The 15,109-nt window shown below is 54.6% G+C and overlaps 2 protein-coding genes across 4 annotated transcripts in view; one reads left to right on the forward strand and one right to left on the reverse strand.

Annotated features, from left to right (window-relative positions):
* Positions 1 to 15,109, forward strand: part of RECQL5 (RecQ like helicase 5) — a 34,393-nt gene that overhangs the window by 14,427 nt on the left and 4,857 nt on the right. The gene's annotated exons all lie outside the window — the stretch shown is intronic.
* On the reverse strand, positions 6,478 to 13,351 carry SMIM5 (small integral membrane protein 5). Of its 2 annotated transcripts, none has more exons than XM_079134248.1 (3): positions 13,210 to 13,351; positions 7,541 to 7,703; positions 6,478 to 7,071 (listed from the first exon to the last, which is right to left on the reverse strand). In XM_079134248.1, the coding sequence occupies exons 2-3, from the start codon at positions 7,665 to 7,667 to the stop codon at positions 6,962 to 6,964; spliced, it is 237 nt and encodes a 78-aa protein (XP_078990374.1). In that variant the 5' UTR covers positions 7,668 to 7,703; positions 13,210 to 13,351; the 3' UTR covers positions 6,478 to 6,961. The 2 variants fall into 2 exon arrangements, with proteins under 2 accessions (XP_078990374.1, XP_078990375.1); XM_079134249.1 differs by having other exon boundaries at positions 7,541 to 7,698; positions 13,210 to 13,350.

Raw genomic sequence — 15,109 nt, forward strand, 5'->3', positions numbered from 1 at the left:
GGACAGGCAGGGCCAGACCACACGGAGACTTGCAGGTCCTGGTAAGAATTTGCTAGCTGTTTCTGGTGACCACATCTAGATAGAAAATGAACTCTCACATGTTAGCAGATTTGAAAAGGAATTTTTTACTTCATTTGTTTTTTGTGTGTCCTCTTCAAGGACTTGCAGAGTTGCTGCCTGGTCCGGGAATCTATTGGGGAACCTTCTTATCCATTGCTTCTCTCACCTGAGGGCAGAGGAGAGGACCTCTGCATGATCAGTATCAGGCCAGCCTCCCCATCCTGCTACCTGACCAACCCTAAACCAGACCCCGTGTTTGACTAGATTTTTTTTTTCCTGGTGAGAAAAAAAAAGACTGGGCCCTGAGTCTGGTACGGGAGAAGTAGGTGAGCCCACCTCTCCTGCTGCCTTCTTGGTCCCCAGGAAGTCATATCAGTCCTCTTCATATTCTGTCTTCTCCAGTGGAGGGATTAAACCAAATACAACAGCAAACATGAAGAAAAACAGGACTGTGGAGATAAATAAGCCAATCACTATCAGGCCCCCCAGCTCCCAGGGGTTCTCCCAAAACTCATCATGCCAGATGTTCTTCTGGATTGCCGTTTGGTCCATATAAACCTGGAAAAGAAGAGACAGACTCTGAGTTCAGGACCCTCCACGTCCTCCTGCCTCAGGTGCTACTCTCCACTCCCCAACCTTGACACTAAGTAGCAACTGCAGGGAAGAGCTGGTCATCTCTGTGGCTAGTGACACTGAAGGAATGGGGAGTCCTTAAGCTCAAGTCTCCAGCAAGCAACAAATGGAGTCTCCCCCTCTGTAGAGAGGGCCCTGCTTCTTCCCAGAGGTTGCTCCTGGAGCCTTCAGTTCTCTTCTGAATAGTTCTGGTGTGACCCAGGATGTTCCTTCTATCCAGAGGCCTATTCAGCTCAGAACTAAAAAGCACTGCTATGCACCCTCCCTATTTTTCCTGCCCTAGTTGCTAAACATCTGGGAGGCATTTTCAGAAGAACAGTGTAGGAGCCCAACCATGTGCTGTGGTATCCTCCTATAGTTCCAGCTCAGGAGGCTGAGGCAGGAGGATCACTTGAACCCACCAGTTGGAGGCCAACCTGGCCAACAGAGTAAGACTCTGTCTCAAAAAAAAAAAAAAAAAAAAAAAGTACAGGAGCCAAGGAGTGGCTTAGGCCTCAGTAAACATCCCTGGAGGTCCCTGAAAACAGGAAATCTAAATGTGTTTTGGAAATGGAGCCAGTATCAGAGAGCTGTGAGCTCTCTGAAGGGAGAAAGGAAGGAGCTCTCTGTTGAAGGGAATAGAGGGGAGAAAGGAAGGAGTCATTACCTGCTGCTGCTAACTGTCCTGTGTCCTACGAGGGCAAATCAAGGTTGTCCTTAAGGCCCCACGCTCTGGGGGGCCCTCACTGAAGAGACTGCCAGATGACCAGAGCTGCACCCTGACTTAAGGAAGCGACTTTTTTGGGGGAAAGGCGTTAGTATCGACAAGCCGCCCTGACCAGACCTGCATTGCTGCCACCAGAGCAAACAGCGGTGGGCTAGGGCTGGTTGCCTGGCAACCACCACTCCCTTTCTGCCTTTCACACTCCCCTCAGCCGCATCCTGCCCTTTTGTGATGTCACTGTGGGGTGCTCCGGGCACAGTCTTCCCTGAGAGCAGTCAGACTTGTGGGGTGGGGGAAGAGCCCCCAGCCACCACCCATCTTACCTGTGTAGAGTGGGGTCTCGGCTCGGTCTAGATGACCTGTCAACAGAGAGCACCTGCCCAGGGCCCTGGGGCTGGGACTGCCACCCAGGCCTCACTTCCAGGAGCGTGGTGAATGATTAATTGCAGCTCCTGGACGGAGTCTGGGAGATCAGCCACTGCGGAGGCCTCACTTCTTGCTGGTGCCTGTTGCCATTCAGGCGGGGCCTGGGCTGCTGAGTGGCTTATTGCTATCCACTGGTGGGATCGGGAAGCTAGGAAGAAGGAAGGAAGCCTGGAAGCTGGGCCACCACTGCCTACTTTAAAAATTAGCATGGGCGTGCCTGCTGTGGCCAGGAGCTATGCCAGCCACCGAGACAAGAGGAGTGGGTCTGGCTTCTGAGGGCTTATCTTCCAGCCCACAGGCCCTCAACCCTGCTTGTGACAATCCCTGGGAGCTTTTAGAAATGCCCAGGCCCTGCACATCAGCCTCTGAGATGCCAGGGTACTGTGTTTTAGACCTTCCTATGGGACTGTCCCAGGTGTAGCCAGGTTCCTGGCAGATGAACTAGTTCAGTAAAGCCTTCTTAACTGTCCTGAGCTGGGTGGACCCTGGCCTGCCTGGCCCTTTGCATTTCCTTGTGGAGAACTTGCTGACTCATGTCCCTGGCACGTGGAGCACTCAGCCAGCAGGCTGGTCTCTGGCACACCCTGGTACTTCTGCTCTACCAGTCAAGTCAGGGTCTTATCAAGAGTCAGTTGTTTGTCCCCAGACCGGTTTGTGGCAGTTGTACTTGTCATAATTACATAATTGAATGTAACATAAGCAAATGAAGCAACAATGATAGCTGACATTCCAGTTTTTTAAAAATTTCATTCGTATTTGTGTGTGTGTGTGTGTGTGTGTGTGTGTGATGCTAGAGATTGAACTCAGGGACATTTTACCTCTGAGCTTCCCCAGCCCTTTTTTATTTTTTATTTTGGGACAGATTCTTGCCCACGATGGCATAAAACTTGCCATTTTCCTGCCCCAACCTCCTTAATAACTAGGATTTCAGGTGTGTGCCACACCACACCTAACTAAAATTCCAATGTTGTAGATGGGAAACAGGCACAGAAAGGTTTAATAACTTACTCAAGGTCATATAGCTAGTAAGTAACTTAAGTCGTAGTTGAGACCTAGCTGTACACTCTAAGCTCTGAGACACTATGTTGTACCTCAGAGTAAGTAGAGAAAAAGTTGTTTCTACAAATACCTATGTGACCCCCTAGAATCACTCAGATGATATTCCTGTCAAAAAATATGCAGACGCGATAGCCAAATGTGAACATTTAAAAAATGCAGTGAACTTTCACACTCAGATTCCTTTGCAAATGTCTAGGTGCTTGTTCTGCTCCAGACTCTGCACACGCGCAGTGTTAGGGCTGGAACACACGGCCTTGTGCAGACTAAGCAAGTGCTTTACCACTGAGCTACATCCCCAGCCCGTCTTGTTCTATTCTAATTAAATCAAAACTACAAAACAGATACCACAAGGACTCCGGTCAGCAAGCCCAACTTGGAGAAAAGAATCTGGCCCAATCCCAGAAGGATCAGCCAGGAAATGTGTGGACTTTCTCAATGTGCAGAGAATGTATGTGTGTTCACATGAAAGTTGCATGAACTTTTTCAACTAACTGCTGTCCACAAGTGTGTAATAATGCTGTTGCAGTTGCCGTGAAGAGAGAATGAGCTGATGAGGAGGGCAGGGGATGCTGGCAGCTCGGGTTGCTCAGCCTGGCCTGGGAGCTGAGGGGTCTACTGTGAGCAAGCCATGTGTGAGTTGAGACATGAAGACTGGAGAGACAGAGCTAGGCTCAGTGTTGCATGGCATGGAGCAGGCACAAGGAGAGACAAGGAAACTTTTTAAGGATGAAATTAATTTGTCCTCAGTTGTGATCTGACATTTGTATTACCATTTGTGTTCCTCATTTGTGCCATAACAAAGATTTTTATTGTAGATTGCTTTAAAATGTTAATAACTGGGGGCTGGAGTTGTGGCTTAGTGGTAGAGTGCTTGCATAGCATGTGTGAGGCACTGAGTTCAATTCCCAGCACCACAAATAAATAAATGATAAAATAAAGGTCCTTCAACATCTAAAAAAATTTTTTTTTAAATGTTAATAACTGAGCAAACGTATTTAGGATAAAACCGTATTCTGTGCTCTGCCAAATTTTGCTAACCAGAGTCTTGCCTCAGTAGGTTAATTATAGTGTGTAATGAGGAATAACATGTCCACAACGAAGTGCACAGATCTTCGGTATAGAGCGCAACCCTTCTGAGGAACTGAGAGCAGACACTGGTGGAGCAGAGGCCATGGCAGGGTGGCTTGAGGAGGTTGGCAAGATCACTCTGGAGACTGCCCAGGCAGCTGTGCAGTGGCCCTGGCAAGCACTGCTGGTGTCTTGGTCAGTGTGGCATGGAACAGTGACAGGTGGTGGCCAGTCAGTCAGACGTTCTCGAGGCCTGAGGCAACCTGGTGGCTGGCTGCACCTTATGTGTAGCCGTCTTCAGGCAGCCCAGGTCTGAAGCATCTTTGTGTTTATGTTTCCTGCAATGAGGGTGTAGTTGCCTGCTCTCCAAGCCCACCTTCCCTAGGAACACCCCATGCTAGGATCTGTGTGTCTCAGGGTTGGGCTAGAGCAGCTTCGTTTACCTGAGTGGGCTGGACACCTGCGTGGCTTTTGACCCAGCAGTGCTTGGGGGACTCAGTGTTTGCCAGTTTGCTGGGGAGCCAGGAGGAGCAAGTTTTCTGCAGGCAGGGCCAGCCTCATATTTGGACTAAGCACTTTGTACTGCCTGGCATGGAACAGGAAGGTGCAAGTAGACCACCAGTCACCTGTGTGTGCCCTGGCTGTTCGTGGCGCCTAACTCTCAGCAGCTGGGGGGGAACTGGTGGCTTTTCTAGCATAGTCTTGGCCTCAGCCACTCTTCAGGAGGGCCACTCTTGATGCCGATGAAACCTTGCTTCCAGAGGAATCAGGCAAGCCCTGGTCTGCTTCCCAACCAGGTTCTCCCAGGACCCTCCAACCAGCAGTGAAAAATGGGAGTGAAAAATACAGGGTTCCCTGCCCCGCCACCACCCCTGGGCTGCTCATCTGACACCTGGCCAAGCCCCACACCAGCTCCTCCCTGCTGGGTTCCGCCAACTCACATGAAGGACGTTTTGAAACAGGGTTTGGGTGTGGGTGTTTGGGCAGTGGGGTTGGTTGATGGAGGATAATAAGAACCTTATCTGTGCTGCATCCAGGAGACCTCCAGAGCCCTGGGTGTGGTGAGCAGGGGCTCTGGAGCCAGACAGACTGGACCCAGAGGCTAGCTCAGTCACTTTCCAGCTGGTTGAGCTTAAACATCTAGTGCCACTGAGGATCAACTTCCTCACCTCTAAATGGGGATAATAATGGCATCGATGGCATTAAAGTATTGTGATGATTAAATGAATTTTTCTGCATTGAAATGCTTAGACAGCACCTGGGAGTGTACAAACCCTCAGTGGATTCTGGCTCTTTGTTGTTGCTGACCTCATTGTTGTTGTTCTTTAGAATCCCTTACTTTGGACACTACTAGGGACAGGTGGATTCTTGGGTTTCTTTTCTTTTGTATGGTCAAAAGTCTTCCCCAGGCCTTTGACTCAAACCTGCCAGGTGAGTTCACGGAGACCAGGAAGTGGACCCAGCTGGTGAGAGCTGCTCCTGCCTGCCTGCCCCTGCCTGTGTGGCCTAGATTGCCAGCTAGAGATGGTAGGGATGACATCCCCACTCCATGACAGGGCTCTGCTCTCAGGCAGCTGGGGAGTGTGCTGTACAGACCAGCTGGCAGAAGCATCTGAGAAACTGCAGACCCTTCTACAGCTCCAGAGAGCTGGTGTGAGGTGCTGTCAGGGGCTCTGGTTCAGCCCCATTGGCATGTAGGGAGACCCACTAATGTGCCTTCACCCCCCCCCCATTTCTGGGTTTGTAGCTCTACCTCTCGAAGAGAAAGTAAACTGAAGGGAGGGAGGCAAGAAGGGCCGTTGCCGTTCAGCAGGTCCGTTCTTTAAAATGGTCCATGTTGCTGTGGGTTGGTGCCTTGTCTAGAGGGGAAGATGAGACCGTTCACATTTGTGGAGCTGTGCCGAGTGCTAGATGTGGGTCGTCTTTGTTCATCTTCACAGTGCACCACAGTGCACCCACTCTCCTTCCAAAGGAGCCCTCAGAGCCAGGCTAGCGCTTCCCCAGCTCTGGGTTAGTAGTGCCAGACATGGGTTGTCTTTGTTTATCCCCATAGTGCACAACAGGAAGTGGAATGAGCCCATTTCACCTGGGAGGACACAAGGCTCAGAGGTTGAGTCACATAGCCAGTGAGTGGCAGGTGTGAGCCCACAAATGGGGAAATGGTTGTAGACAGTACTAGGGGCCTGACCTCTCTTCGTGGGCCTCAGAAGTTTGGGGAGATCCAGGGGTCTAAGCCTGCTAGTGTGGCGTATCCAGACAGAAGTCATAGACAGTGGAAAATGTTAAGTGGCCTTCCCAGGGCCTAGCACAGAGTGGGTATCCAGCAGCCACTCTTGTCAGCTGTTAGGTGACCGGAATGTTGCCGCGCCCCTTCACTGGTTCCTGGGCTGTGGAGGGGGACTCCTCCCTGTATGCTTTTCCAGTTTTCGTGGGCACAGGGAGAGCAGTGGCCTGGAAAGAACAGACTGGCCACACCCCTGGAATTCCAGCTCCGCCCTCCTGATGCACAGAATGCAGCCAACCTCAGAAACGCATAACCAAAAAGCTTTTACTTGGAAATAAACAGGCAAAACAGGCTAGAATACTGACATGTTCCCCTTAGCAGAGGTTGGGATCTGGTAGCTATTGCACAAAGTCCCTCTGATTGGCTTGTTCCTCTTTGGCATGGATCAGCAGAGCCCTGAGGGCCAGCTCCCCACAGGTGTGGGCTGTCCCCCATCAATGGGGACTCCTACGTCCTTGTTAGAAAATGAAGGTCAGCAGAGGACCCAGGTGCTGTCCTTGGTCTTTGAGCAGTTGACTCCTCCCAGCACCCCATGTTCACTGGCAGATGGAATTTTGTGCTTGTCCCAGCCTTTGTTTCCTTGATAAGGCTCCAGGCATCAGTGTCCTGGCATCAGGGCAGGGCAGGGCCAGAGCGGGGGCTGGGGGGTCCTTGTCTGGAGGGGTGAGGGCCACAGGGCCAGGCTGACAGCCTGCTCTCCAGCTTCTCCTTGGGTGTCCTGCTGTCCCTCAGTGGGGGCCCATGGGCCGCACCTGGACCTTCCTGCCTCTGCGCTCAGGGCAGCAGCAGTGGGTGCAGCAGCAGCTGCAGGCTATCAGCAGCAGCAGCAGAACAGTGGCTGCAGGACGGGAGAGTGGGCCTCAGAAGGCAGGGAAGGCAAGGAGCCCGCCCTCCTTCCAGAGGAGCCCTCAGAACCGTGCTAGGGCTTCCCCGGGTCTGGTTTAGTAGTTCGAAAGACCTGAGGGTCTGATGGATGGTGTTGACCGTGCCCCTGCTGGCCCCAGGCCTTGACCTGCTTCCGGTTGTCTCCTCCACTGCCCAAGCTTGGCTCCCTCCATCTCTGGGTTGAAACCTGACAGTGCCCCTGGGCCCCGTTCCCAGTACTGCCCAGCTTTGCCCATCACTTGGGCAATGTCAGAGGATATGGGGAAATCCCTTGGCTTCCCCCAAGGGGCAACTGCTTCTCCTCCGTATCTGGGGACACTCACCACCCTCACCAGCCCTCCAGCCAGCACCACGGTCTGGTCTCTCCCAGATGCCGGGAGGAGCCCTGGGGTGCTAAGGAGAATCTAGGCGCCCACACTTGCCTGTGAAGAGGACGAGGATGGAGAAGGCCACAAGCTCCACGGGCTCAGCCTGGGGCAGCCCTCGCAGCTTCCTTAACAGTCTCTCACCCACAGAGTGCATCTCCTGCACAAAGTTGGGGGTCGCCATCTGCGCCAGCTCCTACTGGGGCTCCTGCGGGCTGTGCTGAGGCAGAGAGAGTGTGCCTGGAGTCCCCACAGGGCTGGCCACACACTGAGGCAGCACCAGCAAACCACCCTCTCCCGCAGCCCGCAGAACAAGTTTGTCAGGTCTTACCCTTGTGCCCCTGGTGGCTTCCGAGGGAAGCAGGGAGTTGATGGGGCCCACTCAGTGGCAGCCCTCAGCCCTCACCTGGCCGGCCCAGCTCTGGGCCAGGGATACTGGGGATGAGTGACCTGAGGAGCCTACTTTTGGGGGCTGCCAGTCAAGACCTAGGTTGGTGAAGGTTGCTGACCACAAGGTGGAGCGACTTTGCTCTACATTCCTTTGCCTTGAGACACTATGACTAGGCTTGGCCAGGATGCCTTGGCCTACACAGCTCTCCTGTTAGCCCTTGGGTCTTTTGGGACTTGGGCATCTCCCTTGATGCCCTTGGATGGGGAGATGGACCACAGGATCCCAGCCTGTGCTTGCCTTTCATCACATGCCAGGCAGGAGGATCTGGTTCAAAGAGCAGGTTCATGGGGGTCCTGGCTAGGGTCAGTGGTAGTGAACACTAATGGGAGGAGTTTTGGGCATTATAAAGCTGAGTCCCCTGGAACCCCTGACTCCCAGAGGGCCGAGTTCTTTGCTGGTACATTTTTCCACTGTGAGGGGAAGAGATGGCACTGTGTTGCTCCATCTCTGGCTCCAGTTTTTGCCAGGGGACGGGTCCCCTCTGAATGGAATCAAGACTTCCCTCCCCTGCTGGCTTGGATCTGTTCCTCTGACCTGACCAGAGGCCTCTCCATCACCCCCACCCCAGAGAGCCTCTTCTTACTGTCCAGAGTGCCCAAGAGGCCCAAGGGAGGTTCTAGGTCCAATCTGAGTTGAGGCCTGTTGTCCATCGGGGATTCTTTCCCCTTCTACCTCTTCTATGGGCACAAGGGAGCCAGAGCCTCTTTAGAGAGGGACCAGGGATGACCTTGTGCCAGCCCAACCTGAATCGGCTCACCAAGACAGTGGCTTTAATCCTGGGCTTGGGGTGGTAGATCAGGTGGCCAAGGGCTTGTGTCCACCTTTGGCTTTACTGATGCCACCTGGCTCCCAGTGTCCACCCAGCAGGCAGTGGCTCCACTGTGTTTCTCCCGGCAGCAGGGCTGCTCACTCCCAGTGCTGCTGCCTGGAGGCAGGTTAGACTATGGGCCGTCTGACCTGGTGCTCCACCCTGCATTTGACTTGCTGCCCTCCTTAATCTGTGAGCACCCGATGCAAGGACCCACCTGCTAGAGCAACCCGCCCCTCACAGAAGGTTGGACCTCTGCCCTCCTCCAGTAAGTCCCACTTGTGGTCTCTTGAAACCAGCTGCCCCTCTTCCCTGCACAGTCCATCAGAACTTGGTGGCAGGTGGTGTGAATGTCCCCTCTCCACAGTAACTTCTAGTTTTTCCAGCTGCTGCTTGTAGAGCAAGTTAATCATCCCACCTCCCCTCTTCCTTTTATGACATGGATAGGTCCCTGCATTGACACATCTTACGCCCACCTTTCCAGCTGCTGGGGCCCTGGCCGTCCAGCCATACACGGTGGACTTGAGCATCCTCTGGGTGCAGCCTGGCCAGGGCTGGGGAGTTGAGGCAACCATGGGTCTCCCTGGCTTTGGAGCTGTCCCCTGCATGCACTGTCAGCTAGCCTTCTCCAAATGCCTTTTAGGACCTTTACCCCAGGACTTTTCTGGAAGCTGGACAAGGGGACTTGTAGTTTAGTGATAATGGGGGTAGCAGGCAGATGATGGCTCCCTGGAAAAGTAAGTGACTTCCCGTCAGAAGCGTGAAGTTCTCTGCCTTACAGCCCCCAGCTTCTCTCATGCCTCACCTCAGAGTTAGCATGTTTCTGCAAAGGAGGTCAGACCCCAGGTTGCACAGTGAGAAGCTGTACAGAATCCTGGGGTGCTGCTCCCACCTCCTTGCTTTATAGATGGGGCAACCTGAGAGATTTGTGGCGCTCCTCCTCCTGCCCCATGCCCTGTCAGTGAGGGCCCATCTCAGACTTTGAGCAGGAAGATAGGCCAGCGCAGCAGCAGTCCAGTGAGGACACCACCCACTTCTGGCAGCTCCTGGGCTGTGCATGGTCAGCCCTGCTCTCATGGGCCTGAAGCTCTGTCTTTACAATAGCATGGCACCTTAGGCTGAGTCAGAGCAGTCTTTTTTTTTTCTCCCCTCCCAGTGGTACTGGTGATTAAACCCAGGGCCAGACTGAGCAGAACAGGCCCACTAGGAAAGAGGCAAGCTGAGGGGTCTTGTTCTTAAAAGAGGAGAGAAGCATGTAAGGCAAGCACCCTGCCAACTGAGCCATATCCTACCAGGCTTCTTGAGAGCACATGTACTACTCGTCACCAAAGGGACAGATCTTAAGTGCCCTGCTGGCCTGAGCACAGTACCATTCCCTTTGGTCAGACCAAATGAGGCCCTCCTCTGACCAGGTGGGACAGGCTTGCACAGGGTGGTGGTCCCCTCCTGGTGTGGGATCTCTGTGCCATCACCACTCCCCAGGTTTCCAGGGATCTCCTCCTTAAAGGAATAATTTGCACATGGCTCAGAAGCAGTACTGCTTTCCACACCTCCCTCTTCGCCTGTTCCTGGTCTGGCATTGTGCCCACATGGCCTAATGTAGCCCAATGGAGACACTCTTTAAAGAGGAAGTGGGCAGGAGGTGGGTGGGTAGGGAGAGCTTTCTCGCTTCTGTGCCACACCCAAAGACCAAGGGAGAGGTGATGGAGGAGGGGAGAGATGGCTGTTAGTGAGAAGTGCTGTGGGGACTCTGGATTCATCTGGGAGTCAGAACCCAGGGCAGGGAGGGACAGTGAGGTGGAACCTTCCCTGCAGGGAAGGCAGGGTTTGTTGATCAGAGCTTGGGCTACAGAGGTGGAGTCCTCCAGGACTTGTGAAGTTGGAAAGCTGCCTAGAGGGCCTGGTCCCGACTCTGGAAGAGGTCAGTCCACACCAGTGGTGGGCCACCCATGTGGATGGCACCTAGGGCTTCTCTAGACTGCCAACTGGGAGCTCAATTAGCCAGCTGGACTTGACCAGCCTTGCTCAGCAGCCTGACCCAGGGTTGCCCACAAGATTCCATCTGCACTGTGCCGTTGGACATAGTTCTCCCCTAAAAACCTGGAACCCTGTTTGCTTGGCAGTTGATATTTTGCCCTTTCAAGCTTAGGCCTGTGACTGAGCAGAACAGGCCCACTAGGAAAGAGGCAAGCTGAGGGGTCTTGTTCTTAAAAGAGGAGAGAGGCACATTCCAGTGGGTCCCCAGGCATCTTCCCAGCGGACTATTTAAAGCAAGGCCAACAGAGTGCCTGACGCCTGGTGCCCAATATAACCAGCAGTCGTCAGGTGACCCTGTGGCATGTGTCCTAGCCATTGCCTTGGAGGGAACTGCATATGCTCCCCACTGTGGCCCAGGGAGAGTGGGAGCCCTGAGACGGGCCCCTCTTGCCTCTTTACCCTCCCAGGTTTGGGGGAAGAAGGCAGGGAGGCCAAGTGGGATTGAGAATTCTGTATTGTCTTAGTCTTCTCTCAGATTCACCAAACTGCTTTAACAAATTATTTCCTGCCTGAGAACCAGAGGAACGAGAGGCTCTCCCACCCTGATGCTTGTTAGTGCCTCAGTTGGAGCATGCTTGGGATCCTCTGAGGTTCCTGAGGGACAGTGAGAGCAAGTGGTAGATTTCCCTGGGCAGTTAGTGCAGCCCTTCTTGGAGCCTCTGGAGGGAGCTCCCTGGCTAGGTGCAGCCATTGGAGGGACACAGCCAGCACACAGAGGGAGGCTGGCATTGCTGGAGGGACTTGGCAACATTCCTCTTTGTGGCATCTCCTGGTACAGAGAGCCTTGCCATGGAGCAGACGGGCATCCTGCAGGCCAGACAGCTGCCACTTGGTACCAGGGCTCGTCTGTTTCCTCCTCACAAAACCAATAGTCCAACTCCAGGCTCCCCACGTGGAGGTGAGTAAGCGGTGTGTTCAGGCCTGATAAGCGCAGTGTGCTCCAAGGCTCAGGGCCCCCAGGGGCTTCTTGCTCTCCCCCTTTTGTTTTGTCATGGTGAGTTTTAGCCGCCCTTGCCCTGAGGGACATTATCTTGTTTAAGAAGCAGCTCCAATGAGAAATAACCAACAGTTGTGGGGAATTTGTGGGGTTCAGAGACCAGCAGGGTGGAAACGCTTCCTGTGCATCGTGCTGGACTTGAAATAGAACATAGGCGCTTGTATCTTTGGCAGTTTCCTTGCCCCAGCCCTCGAGCTTCCCAGGACAGGAGGAAGACTTCTGCCATTCCCCTCCATCCCTGCATAGACTGCTAGAAGAACCCTGTCTGCCTGTCCAGTGGATGGAGGGCTCCTGCATGCTGGGGTGTCTTACAGATAAGACACACCTCACCACGGTGCCCTTCCCTTCCCTGACCTGACCTGCTGCCTCAGGTACACCCCAGCCTCCATCCAGTCCCCTCCCTTTGCCACCAACCTAGGCAAAGCCCATGGTTTCTCCCTGGCCCAGGACACTGGGCCTGATCTTTGCTTTTCACTTTTCCCTGGATTGTTTTTCTTTCTTGCTAGAAGCCACCTTGTTTGCTTTGGGAAGAACCATGTAGGGGTGGGAGGAACTTCAACCCTGACATGAGGATTTGGAGACAGGAGGGGTAAGCAGCCTCCACTCATGGAACCTTCCAGGAGGGCTGTGCTCAGTGCTGCCTGAAGAACTGGAGCTCTGTCTCAAGGTCACAGCCTCTCAGTGGTGCAGCAGAGACCTGAATACCCAGGGTCCCTCCCCAGCCTCACTCTTTTCGTAACCATCTCCCAACCCGACCCAGAGTTTAGGATCCAGTGTGCATGGCCTGACTCAGTGTTCAGAACTCATTGCCAGAGGGAGATCTGGGGGCTCCTGGGGATCTAAGTGGACCCAGGGACACCTCCCTGGGCCAAGCCCTAGCTGGGAACATCTGATATCAAGTGGGCCAAACCTCCAAAAGAGATGGCAGCTGCCGTTCTTGTCCAGGACACAGGTGGGCAGAGCTGCTCTAGGTCCTGCCGCATCCCCGGGAGCTGAGCTGACTGGACATACCCCGCACCTCCTCCACTAGGGGAACCCAGGGATGGGAGGACTCGGGCCTAATCCTGGGAAAAGCGGGGGCTCAGCAGGCATGCGTGGCGGGGCAGCCAAATCCCTCTCTAAAGCCCACTGAATAGAAAAAGCTTAAACTGACTTGCAGAGTAAGCAGGTCCTCGGCCCTCCACTGCACAGCAGGCGGCCGGGCGACACTCAGGGCAGGTCCCCACCCTCCCCTCACAAAGGTCCCAGGGAAGGGAGAACCCAGGTGTGCATGGGAGGCACCTGACTTCCCTGTGAGGAGGTGACCAAGCGCTTTCCAAGACCTTCCTCTCCCTGTTCATGGTAGCTACGGCCCCTCACCCTGGGGCAGGAGATCCTGCCTGGCTCTTCCCTTGCCTTCCTTTCCTCCCTTATCTGTGGCCAGCACCACTTACCTGGAGCTCAGGTGTTGGGCAGGCAAGAAAGGGTGCCCGGATCAGAGCATCCACGTACCTCCCCTCGGGCCCCTGGCCGCCACCTCGTATTTCCTTCGTGCACACCACTTCCCTGGCCCGCGGCAGCTCCCCTGGGTACCTCTCCTCAGCACGAGCTCCTGGCTCCCGGAGCTCCTCCTCGCGGCTGACAGCCAGCTGCTGTCCCAGCCCCAGCTTTTTTGTTGTTGGTCGTCCTGGAGATGCAAGTGTCAAATTACCATCGAGAGGGGGAGCCAGAGGGAGCCCTGGCTGGAGCTTGTCCCACAACTTCTACCCTGTCTCCTTCCCTACTGGGGAAGTGGGCTTTGCCCCCCCCTTCCCCCCCCCCCACCCTGACTCCTCTCCCCTCCCTCTTGCCCATGGGCTGGGCCTGGGTGGCTGATGACAGGCAGTGGGCTCTGGTTCTGAGTAGATGACCCCAGAGGCTCATCCTGAGCCCTCAGGGGAGAAGGTGGAGCAACTTTCCCTGCCCTTGAGCTCCCCACCGCCACCCTCAGGAGTGCCTTTGGGCCTGTGTCCCCAACCCACCCCATTCTGTCCCTCAAGCCACCGTTCCTCCCTTTGGCCTCTCCTAGGAAAGAAAATAAATAGTGAGGGGCTATGGCAACCCCAGCAAGTAAAGGTGTTACCGGCAGGCCACTCATCATCCAGAGGTGTCTGGGGAAGTCTTTGGGAATCCTGGTGTCCTGGGAGTGGCCTGCTTGCCCTGTGAGGGACATAGTGCTCCTAAGAGGAAGGACGCTGCTGATTCTTTATGCTTGGCTGTCCCTGCACTCCTGGCCCAGCTATCAGGGATTGGCTCCAGAGCCCAATGGCTGGGCCCTTTGACATTTGGCTGGTCATGCCACCCAGCAGACCAGTCTGGGAGAGAAACTGACCCCAGCCCCACAGTCAATGGAGCTCTTTGAATCTGAACACAAAACCCCAGTGAGTCAGGACTTGGGGGGTAGGGAGGAGGCCAACCGTGTGGCCACACCACTTGGGTGCCAGAGCCTCCCAGAGGCCAGACAGTCAGTCACTGTGTAGACAAGGGACTCGGGTGGAGTAATATTTGTCATATTTATCCAGGGCTGGCAGGAGTGGGTAGGAGAGCGCCCTCTGGTGGCCACCTCTGCTGTCCGGCTGCTCCTGTCCAGCTTCAGAACTGTGCCCTCTTGGCTAAAGGGTGACCAGAGCCTGCTGCTTTGGGGGCTGGTCACAGTCGGCTTTTGTTCCTTGAGACTGCTCTTTGAGAAGAGTTCTGGTTAGAACAGTTGGCACCAGCTATTCTTGTCCCTGGGGTTAGTGCCCCAGACAGCCCTAACTCTGCTCTAGCATCCCCTTTTGGGCTCCTGTACCCTGGGCTACATTCTCAATGGCAGGAATGGCTATTTTAACTACCTCTGATAAATTCCTGGTCTCTTCCAGGAACTCTATACCTGCCTGAGGGTTGGTGGGGCCTCAGCCTCAGCCTGGGGATTGGAGCAGAAACAGGCTCTCCTGGGCCAGATGGAGGCCACTGTCTGCTCCCAGCTTGGGCAGAGTTACCCCAAGAGGGTGGTGACAGGGTCAAGGCAGCGGAGGTGAGAGGGGCTCTGCAGTGAAGCTGCATCCCTAGCTGAGTGCTCACCAGTGAGCAGACACAGTGTCTGTCCTTAGAACCACCTGCATGCGGTAGCTCTTGGATGGTCATGCTGTGTGCCGCCTCCCTGCCTTGGCTTGGGTATGACGGGCTGGGCCAAGGCCTCATCAGGGCCCACGAGGAAGAGGTCCTCTAGAGCCAAGCAGAGCAGAGTGCTGAGTCTGGGTTAGGGTGGGCCTGCCATTCCCTTTCCCTTCCACCCAGAGAAAGGCAGAAGTAACGCTGCTTCTCAGTGCCCTT

The sequence above is a fragment of the Sciurus vulgaris genome (assembly GCF_902686455.1).
Source record: "Sciurus vulgaris genome assembly, chromosome: 3".
NCBI classification, from domain to species: Eukaryota; Metazoa; Chordata; class Mammalia; order Rodentia; family Sciuridae; genus Sciurus; species Sciurus vulgaris.

Excerpts from the sequence above, each read along its gene's own strand:
- SMIM5 (XM_079134248.1), bottom strand. The coding sequence starts at position 7,667 with ATGGCGACCCCCAACTTTGTGCAGGAGATGCACTCTGTGGGTGAGAGA. Across the intron at positions 7,072-7,540 it reads CATCCTCGTCCTCTTCACAG|CCACTGTTCTGCTGCTGCTG; the intron begins GCAAGTGTGGGC and ends CCCGTCCTGCAG.